The sequence below is a fragment of the Syngnathus typhle genome, linkage group LG6 (assembly GCF_033458585.1).
Source record: "Syngnathus typhle isolate RoL2023-S1 ecotype Sweden linkage group LG6, RoL_Styp_1.0, whole genome shotgun sequence".
NCBI lineage: Eukaryota > Metazoa > Chordata > Actinopteri > Syngnathiformes > Syngnathidae > Syngnathus > Syngnathus typhle.
The window spans coordinates 12,013,034-12,033,867 of NC_083743.1; the positions used below are offsets into that span (position 1 = coordinate 12,013,034).

Consider the following 20,834-nt stretch of genomic DNA (forward strand, 5'->3'; position numbering starts at 1 on the left):
TGCTGACCTTCTATATGTAGAACCACTGCCTGATTCCGACTGAGCACTTTAGCTGGAGGCGCTTTAAAAGCATAGCATAGCCTTTCATAAAGGTCGTGCATATTTAGCTCATGCTTACTTCAAATGGATTCCTCTGATATTGTAAGACAGATATGGTAGTGTCAATTTTTTTTTCCTGCATTTGAGTCCTGCACTTGGATTGTGTTTAAATGAGCCGGTTGTAGCTGTCAAGAAAGCAGCTCATTAAAATTGATCACAACATGCAGCCTCCAAGTGTTAAGAGAGTTCATTTATCAGACACGTAGTATGTTCTTGTGCACGAGTCTTCACATGTTACACTTTTGTAGACTCTTAAATGAAGGATCACATAAGAACACTTTCCACCAACCAAGCACTTTATCACGTACACCTGCATAATCTAATGTCATAAGAGCTGTAACCAAAATTCTCTCCTAACGTGGTGTGGTGAATGGTCTTTGTTGCTCGGTGGACGATGGCTGGCCCAGAGAAGGAACACTCCAGTGACACACGGCTGATTGGGAAAATATCTTATTCAACCGATGTCAGCGTGATGTCTCTCCAAAAATTCGAGTGGCCCCAAAAGCAAAGATGTTAGCCCCCCTCCTTTTTCCTTCTCCTCCCTCTCCCTCTCTCTCTGTGGCCCCACATCTTTTGTTCCTCGTAAGACAACATCTGCGGTTGGAGTCTCAGTCTACTGGTTGCTTTCGATGCCCCTAAAAGGGCATGGACAAGGGTCTTCATGGTCACAGAAAAATGGCCCTTCCATATTCTAAGTACCTACACATTACTGAAACTAAAGCTTCTCTGTACCGCAAAAATAGCTTATGGTAGTCTCACTGCTGCTAGTTTATCACCTAAAGGCAACATACAAAGACCTATAGAATCAAAATTTTACTACAGTGGATATTAATCCAATTTAAGAGTTAATAACCAAATAATAGTTTGAGACCATGCACAGAAAATAGATGCAGATAATAACATTATATTTATTGTATTTATGCTGTTATATTTTTATTTTTACTGTGCACTACGAGTTTAGTGTGTACATTAGTTTTGAATTGTTGTGTTATAATACAAATTCTTCCATGATGGTCTGCACTACAGTAAGTAATGTCTAAGGCCCCATAAAAAAGTTGTTTCATGTATCATATTAGGAATTATGCTCCAACGTATGGCGTTGTATATCGAGTCTACAAGGTTATACGCCTCAGAGGAATCTGGAGGTTCACCAAGAGTTTAAACTGCTAAAGAAGCTGTAAAGCTCTTCTTTAAATTTGGGATCATGACATCCCAGAGGGCAAGTGGAGAAATAATCTTAATAGGAGCTCAGAGTGTGCGAAGTGCCTTACGAAGATTAAACAACCTAAATAACAGCACCAAATTCATGGGTTGTAAATGAAGGTGGTTTAAAACAAAAAGATAATAAAATAATAATTCATTCAACATAATCTGTTCTCTACTTTCGTAAATCTACATATCAATGTTGGATTTAAGAAGTTCAGGGGAAGTCCCTTTATTTCAGGCATAATAAGAAATATGAAATAAAAAAATACGGGAAAGTCATTTAAAGGCACGTCTTTCATCGCAATATGCATTGGTAGCAGTTTGAAGCTTTAATGTATCCTGAATAAAACTGGCAGGGATTTAGTTGGGACCATTGTGGGTGTAATTCAGTGACGTGTGGTGAGGTTCATAACTGGGGAGGCAATGACGTGTTTTTTTTTTTTTTTTTTACCTCGTGTAGTGTACCTATTGAAGTGTCCATGAGGCGCACCTAATCACAGGCCACTTCATTAGGGAAAAAGCTTAAGTGAAAGTGAGAAGTGCCACACTAGACAGAAAGTTGGCTCCTCCGAGCGAATCTTTGAATTTAAAATAACTATAAAAAATTCAGCGATTTTGGTTCAAAATGATACAAAACTATTGAAGTTAAAAGGAAAATGACTATAATAAAAACAATTGAAAAATGTCCCCCCCATTTTATAAATGTAGGGGAGGCGTTGCCTCTTCTGACCGCACGTCCCTGGTATAATTACATGTTGATATATGCAATGCGACGAGAGGCATTTGCAGCGAGGATGAGACTGCAAAATTCAATAGCATGCCTGCCTTCTGTTCTGCTCAATGAGAAGATATTGGAAGGTGGTGAGTACGGATGGGACAATTTTCTTTCCTGCTCACAGTTAAGTGAATGCACCATCTAATGTGGATGTGCCATAGATGCGGAGCTTATCAAATCAAATGAACGCTGCCTGATAAGAGGGCAGAGATATTGGTGACATTTATGGAAATTTAATTTTCTTAATGTCTTGATGCTGCAGGAATCAATTTCACACCATGCAGATTGTATTAATATTTAATCATCTATGTAGGCTTTCAAAAAAATAAATCATTTCCCCCCGATTGTGTCACACATAGTTAGACGAAAAGCACAGAAGTGTAGACTCTACACGTTTTGAACGCGCTCATCTTGCATCACTTCATTGACATCGACTTACTTTCAGTCATTACATCTACATGAGTCATTAGGGGCTTGTCACATGCTTCAACAGTTTGGTGAAATTAAACTAATAAAACGAGTATGCAGTGTGAAATAATTCACCCCCTGCTCGCGTACGCTTGAAAGATGGAATTAGTGAAGAAGTTCGCTTCATCATCCTCTTACTGTGAAAACTCTCAAAGTGGATTTGCTTTTACGCTCAGACGCTATCTGTCTCAGCGTTGTGCCTCCAAAAGCCCATTCATTTGACGTCTGCATAACAGAGTTGTTATTCTGATAAGTCCCAAACAGTGATGAGTCTTGGAACTTCTCCGTACAGACAAAACCAAAAATAACTCCCAAAGACTGATAAATTCATCACATTTGCATTCTTGAATTAGGACAAATACACACACACATTCCTTCACTTCTGCGTTAATTCAGTAGGAAGATTATATAATGACTTTAATTATGCTTTATATAAAGCCCAGTAACTCACAAAAACCTCTGTTTTGAAAATTGGGTAGGGAAGTTGGGTTCAATATGTTGGGTTTTGTGAGATTAGATAATGGCTTGGGTTAAAATAATACAAAATGGACGAAAAAATAAGGAGCGAGATGTGAGAAGACCATTAAGTGCCACATTGAGGCAGTAAAAAGCCTGCTAATGGCTTTTGACATTTCCAGGTGTCCGTGAAGAAGCATCCTTTGGACAAAGGTAATGTTCAGAGGCAACTGATGACCAGCGACCCCTAAGAGCTGATGCATGATGAGGTGACTGCGGCAGCAGGGGCTCCACTACAAAGCCATAAATGAACAGGGGAAAGCCTGCAGGACAGCCAGATGACGCAGAAGGGGAGGAAAACGACAAATATTAACATTAATAGAAACGTATTGCACTAACACATCCTTGTTACAACTATAATGATGAAAAAGGAAAGTGATTTACTACCATAATTTTCTGGGCTTTAAATATTTCATTATGTGATACATTGAAACAGGAAATATCAATACTTTGCTCAGAAGTGAATTTAGATGGGCACATTGAAAATAAGAATGAGGAAGGAGTTTCAAGGCCATTTCTGAAAACACAGACTTACTTCACAACTGAAATATTCATGTGTTACATGGAATGGTTCTAATGGACTCCGAACAATCTACTTGTTTGATATTTCCAAACACACTTCCCACTCCTTTACAATCATTTGTCAACCCTAAAACGTCCTCCGACAGTATAGACTATAGTAGTAGTTTTCTTGCCATTCATCATTTTCTTTATGACAAAAGATGACAAGAAGACAAAGCGGTGTCACATGTATATGATGAGTGTAGGCCAGTGTGCACACTCAAGGGGAAAGTCCTTCTCTTTTAAGTTCTTCAAATGTACCCCTCTGTTACATCTGACAACTCTTCAGGGCCTTCATTACAAAACCCTGGTGGCACACGTCTCTCTTTCGAACATGGATTTGTCTATGCGGAACACAATGGAGCCAAAGAGGGAAAATCCACCTCAGATTGAAGGACAATTGCAAGGGGTGTTTTGGAAGAATGACTGCAGGAAATGACTCTAAAAGAATGACAATTTGAGGGATACAATTTGATAATACGGTACTATACAAAAAAGTAAAAAATGAACCAATCCTACTTCTACATGTTACTTTATTTTACGCCATTTTACGGTGACCTTGAGTGTCAGAAAGGTGCCGTCAAGTAAAATGTATTATTATTATTATTATTGTGACCAAAGCCAGAGGAGAGGGAGAAAATGCATGCAAAAGTTTTCAACATACAAAGGTAATCTCTGCATTTTCAAATTTAGAACCAATAAATGGTTCAAACACGCGTTCCAAAAAATGTTCTGTGGGCATCAGCCAACATTTTCTGTTCATCATTTCTGACACCTTTTTGTGTGGGAGTTACAAATAAGGGAATATGCAAAATACTGTAGTTAATGTTTTAAAGCAGTGATTTGAGCAGCAAAATGAAAGAAATAAAATCACTGGATTAAATCCAAATAAAATGTACATTTACGTCAAATATAATCAATATTGTATTGGTATGAAGCTTGTAGCCATACATACCTCTAAACTTTTCAATTACAGTACATATTTTGCAGTACATTGCAGTTTTAATCTCAAATCCAGAGCAGGACACATTTGCATAGAGGAAATATATTTTTCTGAAAAATATGGTATTGGGTTCCAATTTTTAGGTTCTACTGTTTTGAAGATTGATGACAAATAAAACATCAAAACCGACTGCGAAATTCAGTCATCCAACAGGGTTATGCCAAGCAAACTAAAAGGGGTTGGCCACCTCTAATGGTAAGAAAAGTGTCTGTGAATTTCCCTCCCTGGTGGCTGGACCAAGTGCTAATGGTCTGGTGTCAGAAGAGGACTTCATGTTTAAGGTCAAGAAAAATCCCCAGAAAAGAGGTTGCCCATTTATACTCATCACACTTTCACAAATCAGTGTGCACAAACCCCAATGTTTTTTGGTTTTTTTTGGTGTAGAGGATAGCACATTATTTTCTTACATGACGTATTTTATTACATTTTACAAAAGCGATAATTCCCGTAAAATGTGATCAGTTTTGACGGTATATCATTGTGAAGAGATTTTACATCCACATTCTCTTCCACATCGTGACAGTGTACACTTGGTCTTGGTCACCTGGTGTGCGCTGTGGCATGAATTATTCACAGTGTTCTAGGAGGTGTGTGAATGCAAGTGACAAAAGCACACACTGGTACAGTGTTTGACTGCACTGCACACTGACCCTCTGTCTACCTGCTGGAGTCTGCAAACTTTAAGTGAGTCATATAAAAATACTAGTGACGTCATAGCGCCACCTGTTGACCAAAGCAAGGAGATAAGCAGCAATCTCCAATGATTGAAGAAATCCTAATGTGGAATAGTCTCTTTATGCAAATTCCCAAATTTGCATAAAAGATTAATAATTTACATGTGGTATATGCACATGGAGACAGCAATTTTAAATATGCTTTAATGAGTCGCCTTCCCAATCCTCCGGCTTCCTCTCCCAAAAACTTGCATGCTGGATTTATTGAAGACTAAATTGTGAATGTGAGCGTGAATAGCACCTGGAGAATGACTGGTGTCCAGGTTTCAGATTTGAGAGGCTCCATTTCAGTCTGCAGAAGACAAGCACTATAGAAGATGGACGGATGGATAGCTGGCCATATTGGGGAAAGTTAAATGTAGAGTTAAAAACAAGCTAACAATATTATATAAAACTACATTCTACATCTACCAAAATATACTTTGTTGCTGTCAATGTCATTTTATTTACATTTACAGGATATCGGTCCTTTTATGATTTAACCATTTTTATCAGTTCACTTGTGACTACTTTGATGATGGCATAGTTTACTATTATTAATTATAAACAATATGGGGAAAGGGGAACGTTGTTTTTACTTTATACTCACTGGCGGAGCTAGGAATTTTTTCCTTGAGTGGAACATGGGGGGACCAAGGGTATCGCAGGGAGTCCGCTTTTTTTTTTTAAACAACCCCCCTAAAACTCTTCACAAAATCAATATGAATTTTATGTTCCTACAGGCAGGTGGATATGTGAGCGAAATTCCCAGGCAAAATAAAAAAACACCCAGAAGGAAATTATCAGAGGACCAAGCATATTTTAGCTCCGCCAGTGTTTTTACATTTTAATTGAATATCAGTAAATGAAGCTTGGAAAAAAGTTGAAAATAATCCTAAAATATAAAAATAAAAAATTGGCCAGGATTGAAAAAAAAAAATGAATGTCTGTTATAAAGAAAACCAATCAATAACGTTGGGTTTGAGCCAAAGGACTTCAAAACAGATGTGTGCAAACATGACTAAGGACTTTATTAACCAAATCATTTTCCCCATAATATCCACAAATAAAAGTGATCTCTTTATAGTATATATTCACATTGTATATTTTTTTTCTTTATAGTGACAACAAAAAGATCTTTCTTGTGATTTCCCGCAATGCAGCTGCCAGGAGTGGTTGATAAACATTAGCGTTGATCGACACTGGCATTATTCTTCTCTATTGGCCCTTCAGAGTGCTAAAAACGTTCTCGTCGGTCAATCACCAAACTTAGTTTTACAATGAAAATAAATTATGAAAGCATTGTTCACCTTCCACTTTGTGATATTCCTCCATTACATTTTACTTTTTTATGTTCTTTTTATATATATATATAATAATAGTAATCATAATCATGACTCTAATCGTCCTTGATATAATTTCAATAACATTTTTCTCTATCTCAATTATTAAATAAATCATTTCGGCAATCCTGGTGTGTCCTCACTTTAGAATAAAAGAATAGCCGAGTAGAAAATAAAAGCGGTGAGTTCCCAAAGAGGTGCGAAAGAATGAAAAGTGTCAAAGCAACACAGATGAACGAGAGAGGAAAGAAATGAAAGCAAAAGAGACAGACCAGAGAAAAAGAAAGAAAGAAAGAAAGAAAGAAAGAAAGAAAGAAAGAAAGAAAGAAAGAAAGAAAGAAAGAAAGAAAGAAAGAAAGAAAGAAAGAAAGAAAGAAAGAAAGAAAGAAAGAAAGAAAGAAAGAAAGGAAGGAAGAGAGAAAGAATGAAGGAAGAGAGAAAGAATGAAGGAAAAGCATCACCATCAGACGCATGTCGGGAACAACTCTATATACAACAAAGTGTGTTGTGGAAAACCATCCTTGGTGTGCCCGTCGTCCAACAGTGTGTCTCCAAAGTCATCCAAGTGTTATACCAGAGTGTACGACTTGGCATAGGGGTTGTTGCTTTGTTTCAGGTGTCCTCTGGAGTCCAGCAGGGACTCCTGGGAGGTGCTGAGCTTAGCAGCCTGTGCTTGGGCCAGGTCCCCAGTGGAGGGGACTTCTGCTCGGACCTCACCCCGAGCCTCTCCCCGTTCCCGGACATCTCTGTGCGGGAGGGTGGACGCCGTTCCCGGCTGCCACTGTTGCACCTCCCTGGGTGAGGGCACTTCCATGGTGGGCTCCATCGGAGGGGGCCTCTTTAGGGTACGGCTCCTCTGGGGCTCCAGGCAGGTCTGGCCCATGGCTCCTCCTCCTGCGCCTCCTCTGGTTTCTCCCGTAGCACCAGCAGAACCTCCGCCACCCGCTCCGCCGCTGCTCGCCCCACTGCCCCGGGGCACACCGCGGTTCAAAAGGAAGTCCATGCGGAGGTAAGGCGGTAAGTGTACCAGCTCTCCTCCTGAGGAGCAACGACAACGGAAAAAATAGACAGAAAAGACAAGTGAAGACTAGAGAATCAATCAATCACATTGCAGATGAACATGTTTGGCACCAAAGGAGGTCTATACACTTAATCATTTGGCTTGATATTCGTTGACATTGTCAATTGTTGGATGTTCATATTAAACATGGTCCAAGAACCTTCAGAACCCTTGAACTTTGTCTCCCTCAATTTTGCTACTTTGGCTCTTTCCAGATGTATTTGTAGACTCATCTGTTTCGACATGCTCATGAAAGACACAGCATCTAATTCTTAAACCCCTCAACGGCAGGCGGCTCTGCAAGCCTTTAGAGGTTGTTAAATTTGTCCTACAAATCTGCTTAGCTGGTTATTTAGGAAGGTTAAGAAAGTGTTTAAAGCGCACCTCAGCTCTGGAACGTGGCCAGTTAGTGATGGGACTTGAGGGATGCGAAAATATTACAAAATAGTCAAATATGCGGCCATGCCGAGTCATTATAGCCAAGTCATACTGCACAAAATATACTTCATCAGGGACATTATTATGGTCCTCAACAAACTGCATCTAAAAACACAATAGATGTAATAATGAGAGCCATCAGTGATTTAAAAAAAATCCCAAACAACCTAAAACCAAAGCTACATTTCTCACTTGTTTAACTCTTGCAAAAACACGTACAAAAATATTCAGTTGAGAAATGTAAAATTCGTAAACTGATTATTTCAAATTTGATTTCTTGGGAACTTTCTTTCTTTTATATTAAATTTCAAAATTACATTCGTGAAAAAACAATCACAATCAATCATACTGCCAAAAATAATCACATTTTCTGACAAAGACAAGCCATACAATCTATCTTACTGTCAAACCACGGAGCTTTTATCCCCAGTATCGCTTTTACAAATTGGGCTAATGATAACATTAAGGAGACCCGGCTGCCCTCACACACTGTTCATTCTCCATTGTGCCCTCTGCGGATAATGCACGCTCCTAGCGGGTCAGGGTTCTGACATCTTTTCTCCATTTTTAGAAATGCTCTGCTTAAATCGACAACATACCGAGAGCTGGAGATCTCATTAAAGTCCTGTTCACACGGCGACACGGGTTCACCTTGGGGCTTATGGGATTGGGATTCACATTACTATTATTCTAATCTTGTACCAATCTTCTCCCAGTGTGAATCTATCTGATCTAATAATATCTGATAGAGGGAAAACTGTGCGGCACATACGGAAATGGAAGACAGAATTTAGAATATATCTTCAGCGGCACTGTGTATCATGATTCAATGTTTTTCTGTGACAATTACACTTGTGGATATAGCAACCAGCTTTGAGTGATTTAATCAGTGATTCCCAAATGTTTTATACATAAAAAAAAATTACTTAACTCGCCAAGTACTGTCATAAAAAAACAAAACAAGAAAGCAACCATCTTATTCTTGACAGGTGGAAATCGCTTTTCAGGAAACAAACAAATGCAACAAAAACAATATGTCTGTTGCATTAACATTACAGGCTCCAAGAAATGGGTGTTTGCGACACTGTGGGCGTGAACAGACCCGACTTCCTGAAATTGCTGTAACATTCAGAATTAAGATTCATCAGGTCAGATAACCCATGAAGATTTCGTCTACACAGCACAACCACAAAGCACACGGTACACAAAAAAAGAACGCACATTACTTCTTACATTCGGTCAAAGAATGACCGTGAAGGATGATTGAATGGATTTGCACTTATTGCAAGTGCATCTCTATTAATGCTTATGATTAGGATGAGTCTCCCACTAGGGATGATTTAATCAAGATGGAAGTGTTTTACTCTTTGAAAAATAGCTGTGGTATTCACCAGGCGGCAAATTGCTAAGTGATGAGATGTGAAACAGAATATAACAAGATGTTAATCTGCTGGTACTCTTCAGTTCTGTGATTTGTCTGGCACGACATCTGTTAAGGTTAAATTTTATGAGCAAAGTGCAGCAGAATAAATTTTAATAGAACACAAGCTCAATAAAAGATCCATTAGGAGGAAATATCTAAAACTCTTGGACCAGTGCAGATCGGACTATAAAGTGTTCTTTCCTCCATGTCAATTCTAAATAGAATGTAATATGCCTTCAGTCTCATTCAGTTTGACTGACAGATGGATTTGCAGCCTTTCATTCTCATTGAACCTGTCCTGAACTGACCTCTGGGGTCACTGGTGACGTTTCTCTGTGCATCTGGTTATTTGATGCCAGCGCTGAGTGTTCAATGACGCCTCACTAAACTGAAACGCAAACAGGTTTCCACACTAAGTGAGCTCCAATGTGGCCCTGAAGTGCTGTTTGGAAAGGTTTAATGAGGAACATTGGAGTGACAAACAGCCTTTGTGAGACCTTGATCCCTTAGTGATATGATCTGCTTGTCCGGAGCACAAACGGTCAAGACATTGACATTGAGAATAAGACCTGAAATTGGAGAGAGGAAATCAGATCACCTTACCTCACTCAGTGGTGCTGCACACACACACACGCACGCACGCACACACACGCACACACACACAAATTGAAGATGGATGACCTGTAGAGAGATTGATATGCCTTTCCTCCAAAGCTCAATTTCCAGATCCTCCCCATTAACAGATCAGCGTCTATACAATGTTTTGCCTTGCTAATATCAAATGTTGTAATGGCGTGCCATACTTCTTTTTGGCACCCTCTAATCAGTTACTACAGAACTGCAGAACAACTTTAGGCGGCACTACACCATCGGTGACTCATGTACCACAAGCTAGGTGAGGATTTACTGTTTCAGACAACACTGTGGTCAGGTGAACTCACTGCACCAGCAACCTCACATGTAGCAAGCACGAGTGGTTGCTCAAATCACAAAACCAATGACATCCTTACCAGGTCTGTGCGCTTTGGGCGCGGCCATATTCATAACGCGGCTGACATCCTGAGGTTTGGGTGGCGAGGCGGTGAAGCGGCAGATGCCCGACTCAGACGGCGTGCTGGAAGTGAGGCTGTCGGTGTAGTCGTTGGTCCCCGCTGTCATCTGCTCGGAAGAGGTGTCGGAGATGAAGCACTCGGTAATGGTGAACTTTGCGTGGCGGAGCTGTTCCTCCATCTTGGCGTGCTCGTAGGCTCTGGCCAGCTCCTCATAGGTGGAGGAGGCGCTTTCGGTTGACACCATGCTGCTTCGCGCTCGATCTGATGGCAGTAAGTTACATATTAAGGCAACACCCAAAAGTGTCATATACTTACATTGCAATCTATCCTTGATATTGTCAACACATTTAATTTATTGGTCACCTACCTGTGTCCTGTGATGGGCTGACACTGTAGCTGTCGCTCTCCTTGTCCACAGATCCAGTAGCGCGTGGCGTGGGGAGTCTCCAGTCAGTGGTCAGGGTGTGTGAAGAGCTGGTGGGGTGTGGCCTGTTAAGAGTCCACTGGCTGGCGTACCGGCTTCGTGCGGCGGCAGGACCGGCTTTGGCAGTGCGTCTGGCGGTGGGGTCTTGGGGAGAAGAGAAGGGTGCCCAATTCATCGTTTCATCGGTAAGGGTAAGGGTGGCACAGGTTGAAACAGATAATTCCTCAGATGGAGCTGGTTACTTTTGTGACCATTAATGTTTGTTTGTGTAATTTTCTGTGTTTTCTGCCATTTTCTGTGATAAAATTGTAGTTATTTTGCCATTACAGTTCACTTGCACTGGGGACAGGTGGGGGCATTGACAGAGTAGGTACCCCAGTGCTGAAATGGGACATTAAAATTTTGACCTTGGTGGATGCTCTACTCAGTAGCATTTCAGTTCATTTGAGTTTACTACGTACTCTCTTTTAGCGAGGTGTGACCTCACTGTTACAATTGAAAAAGTCTCACAGTAGAACATGTATTTTTTATACATTTTATTAAATGTATACAGTATTTGATTGAATACAAAGTCCCATTTCACCTAGAAACTGCACAATTATCCATAACTGAGTGCAAGAAGGGGAGACTTGGGTGAGTATGTGTCAAGGGGAAGTAAGGAGACCACTACTCTTCATCAGTTCCGCTTCAGCGGAGCACAAACACCAAGTTACCCCTGCAGCATTATTGCTGAATCATCATCACATCTGGAAGTCACCTCATTGATGAGATGATGAGTTTGCAGGAATTTAAAGACGTGAAATTTGGCTATGAGATAATATGTGATGAATGAAATGACCAATTAAGTGCGACTCAGCTCGAGTTGCGGGCGCTGAATGGACATTAAGTACCCGCTTTCATGATCACATTTAGTAATGCAACATTATGGAATATATTTGAAAGAGAAAATAGAAATGGGCACTAACAATGGTGGGACTCACTGGTTCCGGGCCTGGCATCGGACACGTCCACCAGTGGTCCGGTGGCTTGGGAAAGAGACTGGTAGTGGACGGTATGCGTCACTGTGGACGACTTTTGCTTATTTGTGTCGCCAAAGTCATTATCAGTCAGCAGCACCGTGGATCGGTCATCTGTGCGGTAAAATGAAAAAATGTCGAGCAAAAATTAGGGTAAATTTCATATAATTGAATTCACACTCTGGGTCTTACCGATTGTCTCCATGGTGTCCCTCTCTTCGATGAGCAGCTGCGCTCTCGGAATATCGATGTGCATTCTTAGTGTCTGTTGCTGCTTGTTCACATTTTCTGGCGTCCGTGTATTCTTACTGTGCACATTGATAAGGAAGAAAAATGGATTTTATTGTTGCCTTGTATAGTAGATCAGAATGAAATATACTCACCTCATTAGCATTTCTGCCAGGCTTTTGGCATCTGTTAAGACAACAAAGAGTAAATTGGTAACTAAGCAGAAGATACTCTGCACAAATCAGTTGTTCATCTTCAATGCACGTTTGATGGAATATGTTTATTTAGAGTAAAATAATAGTAAAGGCATGGGCCTACATACATGAGTACTGTTTTACCATAAAAACATCAGATAGACAAACACTGCACAGAAAGGCTTTGGCGGAAAAATCATTTCATCATGGGCCTACCTCGAAGTCTTTTGAGCCTCTGCTCCCTGCGTCTTCTCTTTAGCACCATAAGCATAATGAACACCAGGACAGCCACAACCAGGATAGATGTGATGGTCACCACCATTTTCAGACCTCCACTGCCTGACATGTTGTCTGAAATGGGATCGCCTGTTTTCAGCAGAGGAGGAATGGTACCTTGAAAGAAGCACAGACATATTAGTGACATTAAATGAAGATCATGAGTTATTTCCCTCAAATTTTGTTGTTGTTGAAAAAAATTGTTATAGGTCAAATAATTATTTATTGTGATCTAATTGGTTTCTAAATTTGGGGGTGAGAATGGTCACTTTCTATATTCACTTTATTGTGGAATTGTGGAGCTATGGAACTGTATAAGAAGAGCCCAATACAAATATTTAAACTGCTATGTGGATAATGAATTTAATCACATATTTCAGGCATTTGTTTACAATTCCTCCAGTTAAAGAAAGCTGGTTTGCCTTGATCCACGTAAGACTCGTGTTGAATGTTGGCTTTAATTCCAGCAGCTAAGCTGTCAAACTGACAAAATCATGTTTGCCCACACAGAGAGAAAAGCACTTCCACGCACACATACACCAGCCTGACAGGCAGCTTCAACTCCTCAAGCAAACAAGTAAATTAATGAGTAGTGTGGAGTACGGCACTCTCATCGCCTCCTGTCTTTCCATCTCAAAAGCATCCTTTCAGTCTACTGTAGTTGCACAATAAAGCTATAGAATTTGTTATGAAGCACGGCTTTCTTACGCCACAAGAAGCGTGACAGTGAAATTTCATTACGTGACTTTTGGATATGTTGTACAGGCACCTCACAAACGCAACAACAAAGACATGTTCAAGCAGTTGAAAACCTTTTCCATGCAGTGTCCAGAAACTCTTCATAATAAGGGTAGCATGGCATTTGGGGATTTTATTTGTTTGGTTTTAAACCAACTTTGAAGAGTGGATTGTGGTTAGGTTTTTGTGCTTGTGTGGGGTTCTTCAGGTACAGCAAGCAGTTTGTTCATTAAGGTGTAGATAAAATATCCATTAACATAAAAATTGCATTATGTAAGGATATAACAGCATCATTTATCCCTATAATTAAAAAAACAAAACATCACTCGGTCAAAATTTCAAACTCACTTCCATCTGCATTGAGAGTGGCAAAGGTGAGCTTCTTTTCTGCTGAGCCAGCACTGTTGATGACCTTCATTTGCAAGTCGTACCAGGTGGCCTCCTGCAGGTCGTACAGGATGTAGCTCTTGGTCAGCGACGTGCGCTGTGCCGTAGTCCAGGTGGCCGACTCCACGGCTTTGTACTCGAGAATGAAGGAAATGATTGGACAGCCGCCGTTGTTCCAGCCAACCAGATTGAGTCTGGCACGGGTGGAGTTAATACTGGTGAAGAGTTCATGTTCTTTGGCAAACTGTGGTTCTGAGGAGCAAACACACAGATGATTACAGTAGAAGCTTGTTTTTTTTACTTCATCAGCGTGTTCCATAACATCCATCCACCAAGCCGTCCATCGTACCTTTCCCGTGGGTTTTAGCTTCAATTATCTCACTAATTCGGCCCGGCCCAACAGCGTTCTGGGCGGTCAAGGTGAATTTATACCAAGTGCCGCACTTCAAGTTCTCCAAACGGTACAAGCGCTCGCTGGGACTGATGGGAAAACTGCCCCACTGCTCGCTGTTGTCCTCTGAGTACTGCAGGATGTATCCTGCCGATGAAAAGATAACAGATCATGCCATGGAAATCTGTTCAGTTCTTTATAACGATATACTTCTTTAGCAACAATGCTACTACTGTTGTTGCAAAGATGCATTTACTATTGGAGTATTTTAAGACATTTCTGAACATCAAATGTAAGGATAAATTGTCATTTGAAAGGATGATTAGGGAAATCAAATTTAAGACTTTTGGAAAATCTGCAGGCACTCTGGATTAACGTATTTAATGTGCATAGCATGCTCAATCCACATCATAGGTTGTAGATCAATGTGCCAGAATGTCTCACCTCTGATAGAGCTCCCGCCATTGTCTCCTGGTATCCATGACAACGTGATTGAAGTTGTGGTGGTCTTGGTGACAGTGAGACGTGGCTGATCAGGAGGCACTGAGAATAGAAAGATAAAGACACTTAATTGGATTCTATAATATTTTGCTGTACAGTAGACCCCAGTATACTTGCTATGTAGGAAAAGTTTTTCTCTTTTTTTTTTTTAGTAATGCTATGGTGACTTGCCTTGAACCTGCAGATTAAGCGTGATCTCGTCTGAGCCCCAGTTGTTGCTGGCCACACAACTGTAGTTTCCGGAATCCTCTGCTTTCACTGTGCGGATGATGAAGCTACCATTGGCGTGGACGCTCCGTCGACCATCTACCAGGACAGGCGTAGGAGTCCCATTGGTGCTGCAGAGAAATAGAATGGACTACATTATATTGCACATTTATATGAATAATTGTACCCTTTACAATATAGTCGTTCAAATCTCCCTGTCCAGCCTTTGTTTTGTGAGGCAGTAGAGCACACAACTACTATATACTACTCAGAATGTTTTCTTTTAATTTACTTATTTTACTTTGTCAAGTAGCTGCACAAAATAAAACCATCTGGATGAAACATATATATTTTTTTGCAGCTACTTGTTTGAATATAATTTTCAGAAAATTCTAACTTTATACTGCACATACCCAGTCCCAAATAACCAAGTCATAAAGAAAAATATTTGTGAAATCTCTAAGAAAGAAAGCGTGTGCATGCTCAAAATCACTAAAAAAACATCTTACAACAATTTTTCTTACAAATGGTGACCCAACAAAATTGACCTTGGTCCCAATTGGATTAACAGGGACGGACGGTAAAAGCAAAACAAGTTTGAATGCCTGTTTGAAGGAGCAACCACTGACATATATAACAAAGGCAGGTTTATTCTTATTTTGATTTGTCTTGCTTTCTTTATTTTCAAGGCTGCCTTACTTTCCCTTGAGCCACTTGATTGTGGGAGGAGGGTCTCCAACAGATTTGCACGGCAGGACAATGTCCTTCATCCAAGGAGTGGTCACTGTACCGTTGAAGGTTAAAATTCTGGCTGGAGCTAGAAGTGAGACAAATTGATGTCAAAACAGGAGAATGATGCAAAGGGAAGAGCAGCTATCCTTGGCCCGCTGTACCTTTCGGCAAAGGCTCCACTGTGATCTTCTCACTATTGTTGCCATGACCAGCGGCTGTCACAGCCACCACCCAGATGCTGTACTGCCTGTTTCGAGCCAAATTTGTGATCCTGTAGAAATACGCGTCGGGAGAGGCCTCAAACTCACTCATTACCTGCAAATCCGAGAGGAGAAGAGATTACTGTATCACTGTGGAACCACCGTATTCTGACAGCCTTGTCGCTCAATATTGCAATTTGAGTCAAGCCCGGTGTCAAAGAAATATGGAGAGAATCCTGTGGAACACAAACACTATTACCATCGGATGCAGGTTCGAGCAGAAGACGATGTATTTCCTAATGATGCCGTTGAGCTTGAGAGGAGGCAGCCAGGAGACAAACACCACAGAACTGCTGGAGGCAGCGGCCTTAACGCCTGCAGGGGGACCAGGAACTGGGATGGACAGAAACAAGTCAAACTCAGGAAAAAAAAAAAGAAACATCCAATATTAGGGAAGACAGCATCACTCCCTTTCTTTCTGATACACTCGGATCCACTGAATTTAACTTGTGCGGAAAGTAATTTGAGGAATTAGAAGACTGAAGGGAGGAGGTTACAGAGAGCAAGAAAGAAATCATGAAAGCTCTTGTGTTTGTTGTCTATTGTTTTCCATTTCTTACCATCTTCCTTGGTCCGCACATAAATCTGTTCACTGCGTACGCCATCTCCAGCACTGGTGAAGGCTAACACCTGAATGCTGTAGTTAGTGTATTTCTCCAGACCATCCAGTTCCAGAGATGGCTGACTGGTGGTTACGTTCCTGATTTCACCGAGTTCTAACAGAGCGAGAAAGGAATTTAGGAGACCATGCATAATGCTGAATGAACTTTTATCACGACAAATACAACAAAACAAAGGTAACACACTATTGTAGTTGAATAATTATGTTTAAGACATAACGCGTATTTGTACTTTGTTCTTATTACTAGGAATTTGTATTAATATGAAGTATTCCCCCTCTAAATGTATAACACCATTTGAGAAACTTTACAATACAGTATAACGATGCAAGAGTGCCCTCTAGTGGAGTACTTATAACAACCCAGCATTGGAAAATAATATACCGTACTTAGACTTTAAATGTCAGCTTTGCAAGCAATTAACTTGGATTGATCTTTGTATAATGTGAGAGTGTGCATGTTAATACCTCCATCAAGCAGGTTTGCCCAGTAGATGACTCTGTAGCCCAGCAGGTTTCCGTTAAGAGCCTCTCTCGGAAGCTGAATCCAGGAGAGGGAGATAACCTCGGGGGACTTGGCCACAGCAAGCACATTTTCAGGAGGCCGAGATGGCACTGAGAGAAGGAACAGTTCAGTATTCTTGAATGCAAAAAGAAATATGGACTTCAATTGGTTTGGAAAATAGTAGCATTTTTAAATGTTCCATTTAGATGCCTATATAATCAACTGTACTTAATCACTGATCACTCAGTATTTTCTTTTCGTTAGAAAAGACAGAAGAAACACTTTGAACAAATGCAAGGAAAATTAGAAATGCATGGTTTCAAAATAGGTATTACTAATAAGATACAGTTGAAGTCGTACAATAGAAGTTGTTCAATATAACAATCACTTTCCAAAAAAAAGGTCAGCTCAAATTAAATCATTAGCTGTCTGACATTGAATCTATGGGCAAAATAATATGTCATAACCTCTTGCATTCATTTTTGGCCATGTTGACACAGCGACTAAAACACAAACACATCATGTTTTACGACAATGTTCAAACGCATAGACGGTCCACTTTACATTTGAACATTGTCAAAGGCCACAAAACTGGTACAATTTGGAGTCAAATCATTAAAAACAATTAATTTTGAATATCCATCTTTATATGTGATGATAAATTTGGCAAGTCTTACATTTTACAGTTCTTGTGTCTTATTATACTTTAATGATAAACACAGCCAGTAATAAATGAATGATTTTTTTCCTGATGGCAATCACAAGATGAATTAATTTATGTTACATTATTTCATATGGGAAAAATGTTTTGGAATTTTAACTATTTGGAAGTCTTCAAGAGCTATTCCACTCTTCTGGTGTCCTAAAATAGTCCACTTGGTGGTAGCATTGCTTAAGGTTAATAAAACTGGCAGAGTCACAGTTATCCTGTACTTACCATCCTCCAAGGTTTTGGTGACCACCTGCTGCGAAGATGGACCAGTCCCGGCCCGGTTCGCCGCTTGGACTACCACGCTGTACTGCGTAAACTTCTTCAAGTTGTCCAGCACAATGCTCTCCATTGTGTCTCCTGTGGTGTCCACGCTGATGATGGTGAACTGGTGACTTCCACCAGGGCTGTACTCCCTGTAGCCCACCTGGTAGCCTCGGATCACACCGTTCTGCAAGTGCTTGTGGGGAGGCTGTCGGAGACGACAAATAAGTAATCACCATTGTAAGCATTTGTGAGTATAAAATGAAGAAAATTAAAACAACAAAAACACTCATTTGTATCAATTTCTTATATTGCATTTCATTATTTTAAACATGCCTTCTCTTATTGAGATCAGGGAGGTTACATTTGTACTTTCTTGTTAGTGGAAGAAGAAAGCGCTTCCCCGAGGTGAAAAAAGTTTGAAAATTCAGTTTGAATCTTGTTTTCTTTACTGTTTCGGTGATTCAATTAAGGTATCACAATTACTTGCTTGGCTTAGGATAATATAATAGTCATTCTACAACTTGAACCGCAAGCTCAACAGACTCTCTTTCAATTATCAAAACCCTTTGGCAGAATTCTCCTCACATGGACGCTTTTCTTTTTCCTTTAATGATTTTTTAGCTCGCTGCTTTTCAACTTTGACGTTTTTTTTTTTTTTTAGTTCCCAAGGCCAATCCTAAAATATTTGGTGCCCTGTTAAACATGTGACCCCCTTCAACTATTTGATATTATAAATGAACGTCTTGTACTGATGGGACAATGCAACATTCCAATTGGACCAAACAAGCAACATGTGATACAGCTTGTATAAACTTGTAAACATATCATGTATTGAGTCTTTCCAAGTATGGCCACAGTTGACGTTAAATAAAGGACTGTGGTGTGTTATTATAGATATTTTTATCCATCTTATCCAGTATCTTATTTGTTTTTCATTTACAATTTGAAAATATAGTTTGAACAACTTTCAATTAATATTTTTTAAACAGAAATTATTAACAAAAAGAGTGATGTCTTATTTCAGGGGTTGTCAACCAGTGGACCGCGGCTATCCGGCGGTCCTTGGTGGTATTGCAGGTGGTCCGCAAAATTGGATTGGAAAAATTGGAAAATAAAACCGATTTATCATTTATTATTATTATTATTAAAACTGATTTATTATTGAAATTTGATTTATTTTCCAGCTAATTTTGTGAATCATTTACCCATCCAAATTATGTCAAATGTAGCTGAGAGTCCCAAAATAGACATACCTATGCAAATAAATAGCCTGGATAGGTCTATCTTCCTTTGGTGCAAAATAAAATAATATTACACCAGTGGTTCCGGATTTGCTTCTTGGTTATAATGGTGGTCCCTTGAACCAATACCAGTTGAAAACCCGTCTTATACCATTCAACTTTATTTTAAACAAAATGCTGCAGTCCATGTTGTTTAACATATTACAAGATTATGTTGCTAGTTAATAGAATAAAAAAATATATAATCAAATAAATCAAACATGCAGCAAACTGCAAATGGCTCCCAGGCCAGACTTTGGACTCCATCGTTAATATGCCCTGAACTGGTCATTGTACCTTCCAGGAGACTTTGATGCTCTGTGGGGAGGTGGGCTCTAGAGTGACATCTTGTGGAGGGCCGTCAGGAGCTGCAGAATGAAATCCATCAATCAACATTACCAGGCACTTGAGTCTTAAATGGGTCAGATTATCAACCATCAAGGGCAATTTGGTTGACACTTTAATTTCGCTAGAGAGTGCCGTCGAGTTAAAAATGAGGTAAAATCTGAGTGCCCGCTATTCTTAATGTGCCTTGCAGCTTAATAGCATAATAAAAACAACAATATTAACATTTAAATGTGACAAATGCTCGACTTGCTTTGAATTTCATGCTTTATCTTAACAAGTTAATTTAATGTGCTCGCAGGGGAATCTAAATAAATTAACATTTATTGAGGTGGCTAACACGCACAATGATGAGTAAGATTAAAGCACGTGACCGTCAACTTTAAATAGTTATTTCATGACAAACTTTCACTCATATTCAATAATGGATTTTTGTATTTGATGATAGTGGCCTCTGCTGGAACAGATTGAGGCTATGCATCAATTTATTGAAAAGTGCATTGAATTTATCTATCTATCTATCTATCTATCTATCTATCTATCTATCTATCTATCTATCTATCTATCTATCTATCTATCTATCTATCTATCTATCTATCTATCTATCTATCTATCTATCTATCTATCTATCTATCTATCTATCTATCTATCTACCTATCTACCTATCTACCTATCTACCTATCTACCTATCTACCTACCTACCTACCTACCTACCTACCTACCTACCTACCTACCTACCTACCTACCTACCTACCTACCTACCTACCTACCTACCTACCTACCTATCTATCTATCTATCTATCTATCTATCTATCTATCTATCTATCTATCTATCTATCTATCTATCTATCTATCTATCTATCTATCTATCTATCTATCTATCTATCTATCTATCTATCTATCTATCTATCTATCTATCTATCTATCTATCTATCTATCTATCTATCTATCTATCTATCTATCTATCTATCTATCCATCTATCTATCCATCCATCCATCTATCTATTCAAACTGGGACAATGCACATTAATCAGTAAAAAGAAACAAAAAACAAATATAAATATGCCGGAAAAGAGCTTTTACGTAACATATATCCTC

The 20,834-nt window shown here is 39.7% G+C and overlaps 1 protein-coding gene across 1 annotated transcript in view; it reads right to left on the reverse strand.

The window, feature by feature from the left end:
- Positions 1 to 6,349: 6,349 nt before the first annotated feature.
- dscamb (Down syndrome cell adhesion molecule b) overlaps positions 6,350 to 20,834 on the reverse strand; it is an 80,315-nt gene continuing 65,830 nt past the window's right edge. Inside the window, 18 exon segments of the mRNA XM_061281840.1 lie at positions 6,350 to 7,722; positions 10,616 to 10,918; positions 11,025 to 11,225; positions 12,062 to 12,211; positions 12,290 to 12,405; positions 12,481 to 12,511; positions 12,736 to 12,912; positions 13,882 to 14,172; positions 14,270 to 14,458; positions 14,756 to 14,854; positions 14,984 to 15,150; positions 15,719 to 15,836; positions 15,913 to 16,066; positions 16,211 to 16,344; positions 16,572 to 16,727; positions 17,099 to 17,245; positions 18,073 to 18,316; positions 19,689 to 19,759. Of these exon segments, the coding sequence (XP_061137824.1) occupies positions 7,253 to 7,722; positions 10,616 to 10,918; positions 11,025 to 11,225; positions 12,062 to 12,211; positions 12,290 to 12,405; positions 12,481 to 12,511; positions 12,736 to 12,912; positions 13,882 to 14,172; positions 14,270 to 14,458; positions 14,756 to 14,854; positions 14,984 to 15,150; positions 15,719 to 15,836; positions 15,913 to 16,066; positions 16,211 to 16,344; positions 16,572 to 16,727; positions 17,099 to 17,245; positions 18,073 to 18,316; positions 19,689 to 19,759 (3,218 nt within the window). The 3' untranslated portion in view covers positions 6,350 to 7,252.